The 18,228-nt window shown below is 38.3% G+C and overlaps 1 protein-coding gene across 2 annotated transcripts in view; it reads left to right on the top strand.

Annotated features, from left to right (window-relative positions):
* Positions 1-18,228, top strand: part of KCTD3 (potassium channel tetramerization domain containing 3) — a 68,905-nt gene that overhangs the window by 24,189 nt on the left and 26,488 nt on the right. For both annotated transcript variants that reach the window (XM_065874845.1, XM_065874839.1), the window contains exons 9-10: positions 1,502-1,692; positions 11,544-11,659. In XM_065874845.1, the coding sequence (XP_065730917.1) occupies positions 1,502-1,692; positions 11,544-11,659 (307 nt within the window). The remainder of the gene's footprint in view (positions 1-1,501; positions 1,693-11,543; positions 11,660-18,228) is intronic.

The raw sequence follows: 18,228 nt of genomic DNA, 5'->3' as shown, positions 1-18,228 counted from the left end.
CATCATTCACCTCATTAAATAGATACAGCATCTCTTTCTTGAACAGCATCTCTTTCTTGAACTAGTGTATGTCTGCATCTACATAGCAGCATATTATCATTATTCTTGAAGTGCTGACAATTCTTGCTTTGTGTTCAGTCTGACAGTTCCTAAGAGCCATCTCTATTTCATTTCTCAATGTTTGTCAGTATTTAGAGTTTGTTAGATAATTATTTCCATTTGTGTGTTTCAACACATGAATCCCATCTGGTGGCTGAAGTAGGTAATTACAGACCATCCATTGCCTAGGAAAAAATAATACATATTTCTGTGTATTGCTTTTAAGTTTAAGCAAATCATTAGTTCTTGAAATTAATAAGAAGGTTGAATTGCATATTTTTGTGAATTATAGTTGTATTACTTTATTGTACATTTTTAAACAAAAATGAAGCTAAAGTGATTTTATTTAGGTTAGGTGATCATCATTTATGAATACTAAAGTTTGATTTTTGTGGGGAATATGTCATGTAGTATATAAAGGAGCACTTATTTTCTTCACATTTATTTGTTCTCTTTAGGTAAGGCAAAGAGAATCTTTACAATTTTGTTTGTATCACTTGTTTGGTATAACTTAAAAAAATAGATACTCCATAGTTAAAGTTCAGGTCATTTATTGTCATGATTGCTTAACTGTAGGTTTTAAGTGTCTGAAGACTTACTGTGTAATCACAGAGAATACATGTCTGAAAGCCTTAAATTCAGTTAGAACAGAAAAAATTATTAAAAATTTACAGGTGTGTTTATCAGAAGTTAAAGCATTTTTATTCAGTCAACTGCAAATCTGAGTCATGATAATAAGTCTTTACGTATGGGGAATGAATAGGCTCATGAGACTTCTTTCATTTAGAATAAAGCCTTTAAAATCCAGTCCTCAGAGAATGGATTCCAAAGCCCCACATTTTATTCACTTGATTGTGCCAAGGTGTTGGAGTATACATCATATACCAGATCACTCCATTATCTTAGTTTCCATGAATAGACTATCATCTGAAGTTTCAAAAAAAAAACGATTGGTTGAGTTTCAGTTAATAAGAGTAACAATAACTGATCAGTAACTGAAAGGAAGAATAATTAGCCTGAAAGTCTGATTTTTGTTGACTATTTCTATCCATAGATAATCACAGTACCAAATTTTTGTGTAGAAAGGTGAAAGGTACTACCTTTTTTTTTTTTTTTTTAAGTTACTAAAGTTTTTACAGTTTGAAGGACTTGGCTGAATTATTCTTTGGAGAAGTATAGAACTCTAGGCTCCTTTTAAGTGGTTTATATGTTTTATGTATGTAAATATACGGTACCTCAGGAGTAATGTGGCTTTGTAGAGGATATAGATCAACAAAATTTTTAATAAATATAAAGGTAGATAAATAGCTGTGATTCAATTTATTTTGGAATATTCATTTGTGTGTGTTTTTTTGCTTAAGTGCTGCTGAGTCTCACTTATGTGTCTGTTCTTGTTTAACAGAATCAAAGAATCTTCAGGATGGCAACAAGTGTTTACAAGCCCGTATTTGGATTGGACTATTGAACGAGTAGCTCTAAATGCAAAAGTGGTTGGAGGTCCACATGGAGACAAAGACAAAATGGTTGCCGTTGCCTCAGAGAGTAGCATCATCTTATGGAGTGTCCAAGATGGAGGAAGTGGAAGTGAAATTGGTAGGAAAAATCTTGTGTACGCTGTTCCACATAATATTCTGAAGTTTAAGAGGGATTGCCCATAAATATCAAAACTAGTTATTGGACTAGTTATTAGTTGGCTAGAGTTGCTGCATCTTATTTTCAGGGTCCAGTGATATACAGGACTGCTCAATGTGAGAGGAATGATCTGGTAAGGAGGGAGGAAAACTGAAACCTGACTGCTCTATAAGAATGTGCTTTTCCTGAATCCTGTTTAGTGGTGGCTGCTTTCTCTCCACCTGTTTCATACCACTGGGCCTGAAGATTGGGTGAATAACTTTCTTGTTCCTCCTCATTTGTTGCTTCTAGGCCAGAAAATCTCAAGCTTTTAAATCTCTTCTAAATTTCACTTGACATTCTAGTTCAGGACCATTAAGAGTTTTTCTTTGTATAGGTTTTATCTAATGATATTTAATAATAGGAATTCAAACTGAAATTTTAGTAACTGCTTATTAATTTAAAAAATAACATAAATAAGCCCATTGCATGGTAACATGAATGACACTTTTTTTTTTTTTTGGCGGTACACGGGCCTCTCACTGTTGTGGCCTCTCCCGTTGCGGAGCACAGGCTCCAGACACGCAGGCTCAGTGGCCATGGCTCACAGGCCCAGCCGCTTTGCGGCATGTGGTATCTTCCCGGACTGGGGCACAAACCCGTGTCCCCTGCATCGGCAGGCAGACTCTCAACCACTGCACCACCACGGAAGCCCCCAAATAACATTTTTAATGAAGAATAACTATATTTCCAAAAATTTTTGTGGGAAGAGTGGCAATGGTTTACAATTTTGTAAACCTCTTTAATGTTTTATTGAATTCTGATACTTATTTCTGCTTTCAGTCTGCTACGTTTTGTTACTCTGGTTGAACTACATGAAGAGAATTTGGCTTCACACAGATACATAGTTGAAAAAAACCATATTTTTATATAGTTTTTTTAGATAATTGTGGATAGTGTTTGCTTCTGTCCCAAAATTTTGAAATGATATCGATGAACTCTGTTCATACAGATCATACTCTCTTAAATTAAAATTCATCAATCTGTTTTGTACTTTGAATGGATCTTTTGTCCTTACATAATTTTATAACATGATGCATTGGTCATTTGGAAAGTGTTGGTTTATTCTGAGTCATGTAGATCTTCCAAGTGTTGATACCTTTCATTGTACAATAGAGTAAAAAAAAATCACATTTTTTTACTATAACCACTGATCACACCTCTGAACTCTGTTGTGTTAGGAAGTTGTCATGCTCGCTGTGGCAGATAAACGCTTTCCAGAATTCTGATATTCACTTGAAACACTGAGTTTGTATTATTAAAGTAACAGGTCCACTTTTCTTGCTTTTTAGGAAAGTCTACCAAATAACCAAATCTGAATTACCATAGTTTGTTAGTCGTGCTTTCACATGAAAATGGTACGCTAAGAGAAGAGCTGCTGGTTTCCTCTCAGCTCCAGCAATTGGGAAGATGCTTCTCCTCGACACAGTCATGGTACTTAGTCACACAGAATATTCAGAAGACATACACTCAAAATTGAGACTTAGTCAGTACATACTCTTAACACAGATTGCTTCATCCAGGAAATTCTTAAGTTCAGCCAGCCTTTTTTTCTTCCATTGAAGGTGTGTGGCAGAGAAGAATTTAATCACTACCAGTACAGTTTACTGCCACTGCTTTGATTCATGCTAAGGTGCTCGCTCTTTTTACCCAACATTGCTTTGCACCATTAGTGCAGAGATCAACAGGAATGTTCTAGGATAAAGTGTGATATTCATACATTTTCAACACTTTGAATATTTCAACACCATGTGTGTTTGTGGCTGATACTCAGGTAAAAGATCTCTGATGACTGGCTGGTACTGATACTGGATGCACAGAAACAAAACACCAGGTCCAGCCACATCTGTGTATTCGTTTTTGTAAGACAAAAATGCAGTTTTGCAGACAACCTACTGTCTGCACCAGTCTTTAATTCGAGGACTTACTGTGTCATTGAAAAGTGCCAGTGTTGTGGTTTCTTTTACTGACATTTCATCTGGCAGGCTTTCACCATCGCCATCTGTCCTAGCTTTCTCAGTCTCCCAGTGATTGTGTGCCCTCTAGCCAGTGCAATGCCATAACTTACCCTGTAGGATGATTCAGTGGCTTTTTCATATCTAGTTTGAAAATCTGTAACAATTTGTGGCTCTTAAAACACTTTTTCCATCTTCATTTAAAATATTTCTTTAAACTCTGAGTATTTGGTCTCAAGGAACCCACAGCTGGCTTTATAATACTGTTCAAAATTGTTCTGTTGCATAGGTACAATAAGGCAAGTTATTAATATCTATATAGTTGAAGGAAAGATTACTTTTGTTATTTAAAATTTTTATATACAGTTTTGCTCAGTTTGTTTTAGAGTCCTCCCTTCCTTGAATCAAAGAACTCTACTATGTCATATGTATCTTTGCCAGCACTGTTAGATTTAGATGGTGCAGCTATGGATTGAAAGGCAAGTTAAGTATAAGAAAAATACATTAAAAATAATTTATTTTAGAATAAAATATTTTAAACAGTTTTAGGTAAAAATTAAAGGTTTTCAGAACATTTTAAAAACTAATATTGCAAAACAACTAAGTGTATTTCTTGTGTTTCTTTGTAGGCACAAGGAAAACTTGTGTTTTAAAATAATTATAGCAGTTGTAACTGAAGACAACTAATAAAAGCATAGTGGAAGTATTTAGACCAAACTAAGTTAGTCTTGGGAAACTTAGTTATACCCCAGCCTACCATCATAAACCATTCTAGAGAATATAAGAACACAATATGCAGATGCTGTTGTCTAAATGGTGACCTCATCACATGTCATGTAGCCTCTGGAAAACTCCTCTGTACATTCTTGAGATAATGAGAATTTGTTAAAAAAAAAAAAAAAAAAAGCTAGTAGTGCTTTAATATCACCATGAAAATAGTCTTGACTTCAGAGTTCCAGAGGGTTCTCAGAGACCAAGGATTCCTAGACTATACTTAAAGACAATCATTGTTCTAGGCCATTTTCCTTCCCTTCTCTCCCAGCTACTCCCCCAGTCCCCACGCCTGCCCACATTTCAAATCTCATACCATCTGCATTTACGCTTGATGTAGTCCTCAGCTGCCCTCTAGGTTACTATCCTTCATGCCTTTGAAATTACTAACTGTGATTTTCCAACTCAAAAATTCTTTAACTCCACTGGGATCTTCACTCATTACTTCCCTTTTTATAGGCTTGGATTCCATCATTATAATCACTCTAGCATAGAGCCTCAGTTTTCTTGTATCTTTCCCTTTGCCTTACCTACCTGGAGAAACCACATCCCTGGCCAAATCGACCTTTCCCCCTGAATATTAAAGGCGGTGAGGGAAAAAGAAATGCATATGCACACAAAACAATAGTCTCAGTCCGTGGCCTCTACTCTCAAGTGGGCCTTTAAAGGCTACCCAGAAATCCTACTACATTACCCTTGTCAGTTCTGCCACTCTCCTAGATGACTGTTTCATACCTTTTTCTTTTTCCTTAAACTTCCAACATCTTCTGTCATTCTCATTGAGAGAACAGAGAAAACAAGGAGAGACTTTTCCTAAATTCCTTTAGTCATATCTGCCCATCTACGTGTATCTGTGCTCATATAATCTATTATCACATTTATTACTGTGATTAAATTGTCTCTGATCTTATCTAAGGCCAGCTCCTTATATCCAGCTGTGTACTATGTCCTATTTCCTTCTACCTACTGGAGACATTGCTCTAGAAGTTATTCCACTCTGTTGGATCATTTCCATCATCATACAGCTGTGCTTTAATTCTGCCTTAAAATCAACAGAAAAAACTACCCTATGTTCTCTTCCAGTTTTTACTTCATTTTTCTGTTCCTCTTAAAGCAAGAGAGAGTAGTTATCTGATCTTGTTTCTGTATCCTCCTCTTCTCTTTAGAAGTTGCTCTAATTATGCCCCCAACCACTCTATAAAACTATTCCTGTTAGTGTGACCCATGATCTGTACTCTGCTATATCCTAGGATCAATTTATAGTCTTCATCTGGTTAGAACTGTCATTTGATAATATTTGATATAGTTGATTACTCTTTTCCTTTTGAAGACTTTCTTTCTTTGGCTTCTAGGACACCTTATTGTCTTGATTTTTATTATAGCTCTTTGTTTCTTCTCAGTTCCTTTTGATAGTTCTTCCTTATTTGCCTAATTTCAAAATCTTGGCATGCCCCAGGGCTCAGTCCTTGGACTTCATTCCTCTATATCTGTGTCTGGTCCTCAAGATCATTCCCAGGTTCAGTGATTTGCTAGGAGGACTTAGAGGACTCAGCACGTAGAGGTACTTAGAGCTATGGTTTATTACAGTGAAAGCATGCAAAGCAAAATTGACAAGGGAAAAGACACATGGGGTGAAGTTCAGTGGAAACCAGGTACAAGCTTTCAGGAGTTCCCTTCCAGTGGTATCTCATAGGACATGCTTAATCCTCCAGCAGTGAATTGTGACAAACTTGTGAGATGTCTACCAGGGAAGAAGCTCACTAGAGACTTGGTACCCAAGGTTATTACTAGAGGCTAGTCACTTAAGTACCCTCTGCCTAGCCTGTACCAAGATTCCAGATTCCCAAAAGGAAGCAGATGTTCAGCATAGACGACATTGTTCACACAGCAGTTTAGACTTTTTGTCAGCATAGATTAGATTTCTTTTGTCTAGAATTTCATGAGTGGAGTTATGTAGTTTGTGTTCTTCTGTCTCTGGCTTCTTTCATTCTACAGAATGCTTTTGAGATTCATCCATGTTGTTGAGTGTATCAGTGGTTCATCCCTTTTTATTGTTGAGTGGTATTCCATTGAAGTAATATTCCAGAATTTGTTTCTCCATTCATCTGTTGGTAGACATTTGGTTTATTTCCAGATTGGAGATATTAGGAATAAAGCTGCTATGAAGGTAGCAATCTGTCTTTGGACATTTTTTTTTTAAACATCTTTATTGGAGTATAATTGCTTTACAATGATGTGTTAGTTTCTGCTTTATAACAAAGTGAATCAGCTATACATATACATGTATCTCCATATCTCCTCCCTCTTGCGTCTCCCTCCCACCCCCCCATCCCACCCCCCTAGGTGGTCACAAAGCACCGAGCTGATCTCCCTGTGCTATGCGGCTACTTCCCACTACCTATCTATTTTACATTTGGTAGTATATATAAGTCCATGCCACTCTCTCACTTCATCCCAGCTTACCCTTCCCCCTCCCCGTGTCCTCAAGTCCATTCTCTACATCTGCGTCTTTGGACGTTTTTTTAAATTAAATATCTAGGAGTAGAATTTCTGGGACCTGTGAAAAGTGTATGGTTTATGTTATGAGAAAATGCACCACTGTCTTCCAAGTGGTTATTACCATTTTACATTTCTGCCAGCAATGTGTGAGAGTTCTGGTTGCTCTGCACCCTTACCAACACTTTTTTATTGTCGGTCTTAATTTGAGCCATTCTAGTGGATGTGCAGTGATTTTAATGTTGGTTTTAATTGCATTTCCCTAACTACTAATGATATTGAGCATCTTTTCATGTCCTTATTGACCATTTGTACTGTGTTTTTGAGAAGTGTCTTAAAATCATTGCCCTCTTTTTATGAGATTGTCATCCTATTATTGATTTGTAATAGGTCTGTACATAGATTAGTGGTTTGCAACAAGGGATAATGTTGTCCTCCAGGGGACCTGTGGAAATGTCTGGAGACATTTTTGGTTGACACCATTGAGGGAGGACTCTTCTCTCTTTCTCTCCAACTCCCCCCACCTCACTCCCTTTCCCTCTCCCTAACATCCCTCCCTCATTCCCTCTTCTCTCTTCCTCTTTTTCAAATTCAGTTACATTTTAGGCTACTTCATATTGGCCTTAGATGGCACTGAAGCGCTATTTTTTTTTTCCAATTTCTTTTCTCCCCCTTCTTCAGTTTAGATCAATATCTTTACTGTCTTTTGCCCTTTTGCTGCGGTATTCATTTAATCTGCAGTTAAGCCCATCTAGTAAGTTTTTTATTTGAGATGCTGGACTTTTCAACTCTAAAATTACCTTTTTTGATTCTGTTTTAGTTTGTTTCTCAGCTGAGATTTCTTGTCTATTCACTCATTATGCCTTATTTTTTGCTAAATGCAACATATTCATTATAGCTGTTTTATTAGTTTTTGTCTGCTAATTCCACTGTCTGCACCATCTCATTTATTTTGAGTTACATTTTCCTGCTTCTTCACATGTCTGGGAAGTTGTAATTATATGTTAGGCTTGTGCATGATACATTATGTAGGGAGTATGAATTATTATTATTATTATGTAGGGAGTAACAATGCTGTCTTCTCTTAAAAGATGTGAGTTTTATTCTGGCAGGCAGTTAAATTACCAGAGGCTCTTTATCCTGCTAGGCTTGTTTTTTTTTGCGTTGTTAAGGATAGGTAGCCTTTTTCACCTTTATTTTTTATTTTAGGGCATGACTCCTACTCAGGGTGTGGTGTTATCTTTTTGGAGTCTTAACTGAATGCCTGAAGAGTGAGTCTTACTGTGCTGGAACTATTGAATCTACCCACAAATGACCTCTGCTATTTCCACTTAGCTCCCAGGCCTACAGCAGCCTCTCTCTTTTATTCCTCGGGGATTCTCACCCAGCCCAGGTGCAGCCTGGTCTCAGCCAAGGCATAGGAAAACCCCTATACAAATTCTGCGCCATCTCCACTCCCACGCTGGTGCATTTCCCTTCTTTCTTTCTTATACCTTGTTCATAAATTCTAGCTGCCTCAACAGCTCTAGACTCTGATCTCAGCTTTCTCAGTTGAGAGAAACCCTCACTTGATTTTCCCTTGGGTTTCACCTCGCTGTGGTCGGGAGAGCTTATACAGAAAGCCAGTGTGGCCGTGGGGCTGATCTTATGTGTTTACTGTTTCAGGTCTTCTGCTCCCTGTTGTCCGGTGCCTAAAAACAGTTGCCTCATGTATTTTGGCCAGGTTTTTTTTATGGTGAGGAATAGTCTGATGCCATTTATTTCATCATGACTGGCAGTGAAAGTCCCCTCTAAAATTTTAGGGAAAAAAAAAATACTTTAAAAAATTTGAAATTATAATATACTGGTAAGTATACAGAAAAGAAATCAGTTGTGGGTTTTTTTTTGTTTGTTTTTTTCAAATTGCCACTTGTAACATACCAATTAGTGAAGGAGATTTTATGCCTTGCTTTCTTTCCCCCCCAAAAACAAAGGGTGTGGTCAGTAGCTACCTTATGAGATGGTAGATGGTAATTTGTTCATGTAAAAGAGATTATTTGTTGTTACAAATATTCTTTAGGACCTGACAGCACCATCCGAACAAAATTGTTAGGACTGGTGTATCCATGATAGAGCTTCCCCAGAGGCTGAGCGCCTTTGTTATAACTTACATAAGATGTTGCTGCTGGATTGCCGCCATAAGCAGGGCCCCTTAAGACAGGAGCTTGTCATTACTTACACTGGTGTCCTCCCTGTGGATAGGGGTCAGCATTGTTGAGTCTAAGCAGGGGTGACACTTGAAATTTCTTGAGATCATTCAGAATGTCTTCCTTGATTTCCCAGAATCTCATTCTTCTCTCGAGTAATCAGTGTTTGTTGGTTTTCCTGTTTTTATTTCTACCTTTCACATAGCCCATAGTACTGAATATAGTTATCTTAACATGTTCTGAAAAATTGTCTAGCATCAAGATTAAAGTACTAATACATGAGAGTCCCTGAAGTTGCGTGTGAAATGATTACTCTCTGCTTTGAAGTGGCAAGTTAATTTCTCAGCCAGTTCTGATCAGAGAGCTTATTAGCTTTTGTATGTGTTTTATTTTGCTCTGGTTTTTTTGGTTGACAGGTTGGGCTGAGATGATCTATTCATGTGTATAAATATGTATTTATGAGTACATAAAAGTTAATATGTACATATGGAAGACATTCTTAGCAATACTTTCCAGATTTGTTTGTTTTTCATTTTTGTCCAGTGTATATCATTTTTCTTTTTGCTAGATGCCTGGCTTTTTCAAGATTGGTTAAGAATTTTCAAGGTGTTGTTTATCGCCACTGGTCTTGTATATAGTACACTTCTGAACATAAAGAACTATCCCTCATTCATGTAAGATTCAAAAGAAATCAGTTATCTTTTCTGGCTTATGCTTTCTAACATATTACAGTTGCATTTAATTGGTTTGTCTCTCCCCGTGAGTTCTTCAGAGCCTTGTGAATCCTTGTTTTTCTCAGTTAGATGCTGAGAAAATTGTTCGTGTTGTCACACATTAGGTACTTTTATCTTTTTGGGGTACTTTTTAAAAAAAACATACTTGAAACAGCTAAAGATACACATAAAACAATATTTTATAGTGAGGCTTATTTTCTAGAATAATTAGGTAGAAAGGTATTTCTCATAAGGTGCTTTTCAAGTAATAGAATACTATTTAAATGTCAAAATTGGATTATAACATTTTTAAGGTGAAAGTGAGCCTTGAGACATTTAGCTTGGACCCAGTTTTACAGATCAGGTAAGTAAGAACCTGAAGATGGTGAAGTAGGAACCTGAAGGTGGCAAAGAAAGGTACTGTCAGAGCCAGGATTCTGACCCAGAATCTCCTCCCTGCTGGTGTAGTACTCAGCTAAAGAGAGACAACTGTGTAGGGCCATACATGCTATACCAAGGTGAGCCGAGACATTCTTGGCTCTTTTGCTATTAATGTGGGCTATCCTTACAAGGTCCCTCACCTGCAACCCCTCTTTCCTTTTTTCTCAGGTTCCCTAGGCTTACCCATTCCTGATCCCCCAATTTGATGAATTCCTTTTCACCTTTTTAAAAAACCCAACTCAGATGGCTTCTTAGAAATATTCTCAAGCTCCTTTTCCTGCCCTCTTTTACTCCTCTGGTTATTACTGTACTCTGTGCATCCTTCTGTTATTATTGCATTAAAATTGGTTGTTTATATTTTTTTCCTTTAAATCTTAAGTTCCTAGTAATATCCAGTCTTCTTACGTTTGTTTTTTTTAATTGAAGTTTAGTTGATTTACAGTGTTGTGTTAGTTTCAGGCATACAGCAGAGTGATTCGGATATATATATATATGTATATATACTTGTTTTTCATTCTTTTCCATTGTAGGTGGTTACAAGATATTGAATATAATTCTCCGTGCTATACACTAAATCCCTGTTGTTTATCTTCTCATATTTTTTAATCCCATGGCCTAGTATAGTTAGTGTCTTTGGAGTTAATTAAATTGAGATCTGCAGTGTTGGGAAACAAGAGGTTTAAAATAAGCTCTGATAAAGGCCTGAATGTTTGTTTTGAATATAGTGTGACTTCTTGCTGTTTTGTTTTGTTCTTTTCTCTTTTTTGCCTATTTCCAGATTTCTAGATACATTCTGGATAGTTGAGGTTGCCAAGTCTGTGTCGGTCCATGAGCAGGCTGCAGCTAAATCTCCTGTGGATTTTATAGAAATGCAGTGGGTTTTCTGATTTAGCGAGTCTGGCATGAATCCAGGAATCCCAGGATTCTTTCTTTTTTATTTTGTTCACTTTAAATCTACGCGGTTGTTTTGACGATCAGCTAGGTTTGGGAGCCACAGTTTCAGGTAACAAGCTGTTCAGTCAGAGTGGGATTACTTGGGGTAGACTTCTATCTGCCACTTAAGAGCTTATAGGTTTCTTATTTCTGGTTCCCAAAGTGTCTGGAACATAATTTGTAGAAATGAGATGCCTTTAAAAGATGTTTTTAATCTGGGTTTTGATTAATTCGAAAGATGGCGACTGATTAACCTCTATTTTTTATTATCATTTAAGGAGTGTTCAGCCTTGGTGTTCCTGTAGACGCTCTCTTCTTCATCGGTAACCAGTTGGTGGCCACGAGTCATACAGGGAAAGTGGGAGTGTGGAATGCTGTCACCCAGCACTGGCAGGTTGGTTTTAACTAATGCATATTATTGCAGAAATGAAATTATTTCTGAAACTCACGCTGGTTATGCATCTGCTTTATTGTGGAATTCATATTGTTTCTGTTTTGATTATACAGCAAGTCCCCTACATACGAACAAGTTCAGTTCCAAGAGTGTGTTTGTAAGTCCAATTTGTAAGTCCAATAAAGTTAGCCTAGGTACCCAACTAACACAATCTGCTATATAATACGGTACTGTAATAGGTTTATAATACTTTTCACACAAATAATACATAAAAGCAAACAAAAAATAAAACATTTTTAATCTTACAGTACAGTACCTTGAAAAGTACAGAAGTACCGTACAACAGCTGGCATCCGGGGGCTGCCATCGAGTGAACAGGCAGGAAGAGTTACTGACTGGAGGAGGGAGAGTAGGTGGGAGATAGTAGCGCTGAAGGATACTCAGCAGTAGGCGACGGAGGGCAAGCTGCCATTTCACTCACGCCTGACGTGGATGGCACAGGTTCTGGTTCCTTGCTGGATTCAATTCTGTCTACCCTCTTGAAAAAACGATCTGGTGATGTCTGGGTAGTAGCTCTTTTCTTCTCCTCATAGATGACACGGTAGCACTGGATGCATTCTGAACGTCTGCTGCAACTTTGGTGTACTGTTCTCCTTTCGGGTCCTGTGCCTCAGAAACTAACAGTGCCTCCTCAGATAAAGAGAATCCCCTTGCCATTTCCTGTGTTGTGAATCTCTTCTTAGCAGTACCAGCTACATCACCGCTGCCTTTACGCTTGCTTCCAGATATCCTGGGCTCGAAATAAAGATACTGTACTACTGTACTCTGTACAGGACTGTACAGTAAAGTACACAAAAGCACAACCACTTGTAGAGGATGCACGCACGTGACAGTGCACGCCAGACATGTGAACTAACTTACGTGATTGGACATGCGAACGCACGTTTGCTTCCTTGAAAGTTTGCAAGTTGAAGGTTCATATGTAGGGGACTTACTGTATAGAATATTGAATATATTTGCTGCTAAGTTTGCTTCTGGATACAAGTTTGACTACATTTTCAAGAATTTTAAGTCACTTTGGAAGATGAGTCAGTTTGTAAACTGGTTTGACATTTCTTTATTTCCTTGAAATGTTTCAAGTTTCATGCCTTGGGAATAGTAGTCCAGGCAAACTTCATCTCCTGAGTGGGAGCACAGTTCTGTGTGAAAATACATAGCCTGTTCAAGGAAAAGATAGCGAGCTAAATGGTTTCAAGTACTTGAGAGGAACAGGAAGGAGATAAGACTAAAAAAAAGCTTATTGCCTGATTCTGAAAGAGAGGGGAAAAATGAAAGGGCTTTAAGCAGAGAGTGACTTGGCCAGAGCCATGTTTTAGAAAGAGAACAGTGCTAGCTAATATGAAAAGTGGACTGGATCAGGGAAGTAATGCAGCAAAAGAGGCAGAGCTTCAACTAAAATGAGTAGACGGCAAAGATGAGACTAGCTGAAAAACATTTCATAAGTCTTCCTAAAAGGATTGGTATCTGATTAGATGGAGAAAAATTAAAGGAGAGAGAGGTGGATTTCTAGTTCTGACAGTTGAGTGGCTGGTAATATTTTACATTGATAGGGAACAGAGGAGGAGAATCATATATGCTGGTAGATAGCGTGAGGAATAATTAGAATGACTAAATCTGTTTACTTTGAGATTCCCGTGGGTATCCACATACAGGAGCTCAATATATAGTTGGAAGCACCCCTCTGGAATTTAGGGAAGAAGAAAAGGGCTAGAAAAAAGTATTTGGAAACCATAATACTTGGTAATTGAAACATGGGAATTGGTAAGATTTTCCATTGAGAGGATATCTGCAGCGAAAGAAAAGCCAAAGTAAAAATCCTGAGGAACATTAGCTCTTAAGGGAACAAGATAGGAAACCAAGAGCCAAAGTGACACATATGATACGATTGAGAAATGACATTGGTTTTGTCAGTAGGATATCATTTGCAGATGTAGTAATAAGTTAATTAGGTTTTGATTGGGGGGGCAGATTGCAGGAACTAAGGAATTAAAAGATCAGAGATTAGAGTTAGCAAATTCAGAGTGTCTTTCAAGAAGTTTGGTGGTGAAGGAGAGCAGAGAAGCAAAGTGATAGTTTAAGGATCAAGGCTAGATGGAGGAAAAGATATTCAGTGCTTTATTTTACTTTTTCTCTAGGACGGGAGAAGTTTGAGCATGCTTGTTAGTCAGAGAGGGGAGTTGACAGAGAAAGCATTTGAAGGTTGAAAGAATGGAGATGGTTGCTAGTGCCATAGAAGCAAATGGGGTCTAGAACACAGCTGGAGGGGTTGCCCCAACAGAGTAGAGAGACTTCTTTCTCTGCGATGGAAGAGTGAGGAAGGCGTACTGTGGAGGAGAAAGACATTGGAAGTGTGTTTCAAGGATTGCAGAGATTATAAATCTTTATAATGGACCTGGCTGGTACAGCTATGTGAGTTTCTTCCTTAATCCTCAGTACTGGGAACAGAAGCAAGAGAAAAGAAAACAGTGTCGGCCTGATTCAGGATTGGAGATGTAATAAAATGGGTATGACACACAAAGGGATGAGAAAACATGAAGTGGCAAAGTAATTGAAACTGTAAGATCAAGAAGTGAAGGAGTGCCAGGTCAGCAGAGGGGGATGCAGGGATTCAAGGGACTAGAGGGACGTGAAAGCAGGTTGGTGACTTACAAGGAGTGGGAATTGTTGTGGTCAAAGACTGGAGTTAAGGTTTTGGAGTTGGAGCAGTTCTCATTGACGTAGCCCTTTAAATCATGTGTTGAACTGACTTAAAGATGAAAGTAGTTGAAATAGTGGCCAGAGAACTGTAAGGGTCATCAGGGTGAACATTTAGGTGCCAGAACAGTAATGGAGAATGGGACAAAAAGCTAACTGATCCAGGTGCCCAGCTCCTCAGTAGAAGTGGTATGTTGATCTGGAAGCTGCAGTCTGGGCAGAGGTAGGGTAATTGAATGTCGTGATTGGGCTGAGCTTGTGGAGGGACATTCTTAAGGTCGTACGGCCGCGCCTGAGATGCTGGGGAAATGGTGAGAGAATGAATGACTTACGATGAGAGAGATTGCAATCGGAGAAAGTTAAATTTCATTCTAGATGGAGACATGGAAGTCATGTTTGTAGAAAAAATATATTAGCCAAGAGTGGACCTTCCATATAGGCACAGAAAAGGCATTATAAAGGTTGTTACCATGAAAATGATGGGCCAAGGAATGTGGGGAAGGACTGATCTAGGTTGATCTAAAGTTGAGGTGGAGGGAAGTCGATCCGAGGGATTCTTCAGCTGGTGATATCTCTGTAAAGAGGAATGTGGATTTTAATGATTTACGGAAGACCTGCTCTCAGGTAAGTTACTTGGCTACTTATGTCAAGTGAGCTTTTAGTGGCTCTGAGAAGCTGTGCTATCTGTGCCATAAAACTCCGAAGGTGCATTTAGGTTTCTAAAGAAACATGTTTTCTTTTTTCTTTTCTTTTTTTTTTGCGGTATGCGGGCCTCTCACTGTTGCGGCCTCTCCCATTGCGGAGCACAGGCTCCGGACGCGCAGGCTCACGGGCCCAGCCGCTTCGCGGCATGTGGGATCTTCCCGGACCGAGGCATGAACCTGTGTCCTCTGCATCAGCAGGCGGACTCTCAACCACTGTGCCACCAGGGAAGCCCAGGAACATGTTTCTTTATTACCTTCTTTGTTTTTTACTAATGTCACAACTGCATATAAAAGTTTTCATATTTTGAGATCCCCAAAACTATACTAGCATCCTCAAAGTGGATACTTCACCTTAAGCGTTTAGTCCTTTATGTATAACCTGTTGCTTCTTGTTTGGTATATGCATGAGTTGAAAACCCTAGCTGACAAAGTAGGTTTGTTATTACATTTCAGGAAGACCTGGGGTAATTCGAGCATTCATGCAGCAAACAAGCCTCATAACTTTTAGCCCAGATAGATGATTTATTTTCTTGGTAGTGCAGTGCAGAGCTAGGATGTAATGAAATCTCAGTGTCTGATCTGCAAACCTCAACGGACAGTTCTGACCTGAGGCTGGCTGCTGTGGCACTGGATGAGCGGGTTCTGATCTGGCCTTTAGCAACAGTTCTGCCCATGAGTGACACAGAAGGTACACAGGACAACTAGTGTAGTTTGTGACTCTCGCTGTACAGTCGAGATTGATTTGAGGTATTTGAGTCAGACAAATGAGCCTGAGAGCGAGAGAGCAAGCGTTTTTGAGCCTGAAAGCCGTTGTGATATTTTGGTGTAGCAGTTTCTTATTAGGACAGCTTCAATAAAATGTTAATGAAAATTTTATAGGAGTGTTGTATCTGATTTGGGTAAGAAAAAAGAAAATTATTTTTGAGAAGGAAAGTTTCAGTGTTTTCTTCTTTTTTTTGTTTAATTCCTCTTCATTAGACTTCAGAAGATTAGTAATAAGGAATTAGTGTTTCAAATACATGGCCTAGGCTGAGTTACGTGGCAGAATAGTAACTTTAGACATTATTTCCCAAGTTGTTCAAGTTTAAATTTAGATGTATATTGGAAACATAGATTATACATGTTTCATTCTCATATCAAAGCAGAGAGACAGTGTTGGAAGTTAGTCCTGGAAAGTCATTGTGTATTGTGATTGCTAAAGGATCAGAGAGCTCTGTCTGTGTTCATTCTGAAAGACGAGAGATCTTCAGCCAGAGTCACCATCTGAGTCACAGCCTGGCCTCTAAATGAACAGTGGAGGACGAGCTTGAGGAAGAAATACTGGCTGTGGGAACAAGGAGTCAAAGTGAATTTCTGTGCTCTTATGGGCTGTGCCGGACAAGAACTAGGGAGGCTTATTTGATGTAGCTTCTCTTCTTTTGTGCTCTGATGCACCTGTAGCACTGATGTCACAAGTAGGGTTTGGTGGGATTTACTTTTTTGTTTTTGTAATAGGTTTATGAACCCCTGCAAGTTAGGAACAAGAATAAGGTGGGCATTGGAATCTTAGGCCCAGAATTCATTGGAGAGGACTGACATTTGGGTGTCTTACTATGTCCTGAACACTATCCCAAGTACGTTGTATTTCTTACTTGGGATTTACAGTAATGTAGCTGAATTAGATCAATTATTGGTAAGAAGACTTGACATTTTGGTGTCTATTATGTACTGACCACTACCCTGAGTATGTTATATTTGCTTACTTAGGATTTACAGTAACATAGCTAAATCAGCTGACATATAGAAATACTGGGTAAAAGTATTAAAGCAGCATATATTGTATCTATGTCAAGTATTGAATTACATTTATTTGTTTGTTTGTTTATACATATTTGCATGTCACGTATCAGAGTAAAGGCTCTGGGGTCTGGGGTTCTACCAGGAATAGGAGGCATGGCTTCATGGGACAGTGTAAACCAGCCTCCTGCAAAAAGCTGACGCTTTAAAGGTCTGCCTCAGTCCCTGAGAAGAAGAATGGGAAAATTCTGCTCAACAGTTTTGGAACAAGAAAGCTTGACCTGTGTTTAGTGTCTTGGATTGGGGAGAGGTGGTGCAGGGGAAAACCATCAATGAGAAATTGAGACCAAAATAATCAAATTAGGAGTACAAATGTGTGAATTGAAAACACAAAGGTAAGTATGGGAACTCCAATTTGAGAAATTAATGTAAAAAGCTGGTCTGGGGCCATTTGCATTTCCAGATGTGGACATGAAACTGAACTTTCACAAGATATGGCACACAGGACTCTGCAGAAGAAATATTTTCTGCTGAAAGTGAGCCCATAACCTCCCCAAATTTGTAAACTACACATGAAACGTGAAAGCAAATGAGGGAAAGTCATCAAATGTTAGCAGTTAGAGTACAGATGTACCCCAAAGTTGAAAATAATTGAACAATTAGACAACTAATGTAGAATAAATTTCTGAAGTTATTTAATGAGATAGAAGAAGGACTAGACTATAATGAAGGAATAGGACCAGTCAGAAAAGAAGCAAAATGAAAGAGTAGAAATTTAAAGGTCATTGAAAATTAAAAACAAACCAAAACTCTGACTTAATGTGTTGAATAGAAGGACAATGAATCGACAGACACATTTGAAAAAAATCATTCACGCTGAAGCAGAAAGAGTGAGAGAGAAAATATGAAAAGAAAAAAAAATCAGAAGGGAACAGTGGAGATGGGGCAATTTAGAAAAGATAATTGCTAACAATTTTGGAGAGTTGAAGAAAGACATGACTCTACTGATTAAAGAAATACATCAAGGCTAAATAAAATGAGATTCACACTTACACACATGGTGATGTGTTGGGTTGGCAAAAAAGTTCATTAGGGTTTTTCCATAGGATCTTACAGGAAAACCTGAACGAACCTTTTGGCCAACCAATAATAGAAGATAAAAGTATCATAAAGGTGTCCACAGAGTAGTGAGAGGTACACTGTAGTTAGACTTAGACTGTTCATCACCAGCAGTAGAGTCCAGAAGACAATAGGCTATTCTCAAGTTAGTTGGGGAAATAACTTTCAACTTAGGATTTCATATCCAGCAAAACTATCATTCAAACATGAATGAGA

Source organism: Phocoena phocoena, chromosome 1, assembly GCF_963924675.1.
Source record: "Phocoena phocoena chromosome 1, mPhoPho1.1, whole genome shotgun sequence".
In the NCBI taxonomy this organism is placed as follows: Eukaryota; Metazoa; Chordata; class Mammalia; order Artiodactyla; family Phocoenidae; genus Phocoena; species Phocoena phocoena.
The sequence above is the reverse complement of the archived record's forward strand: the minus strand, read 5'-3'. Positions and strand labels throughout refer to the sequence as shown.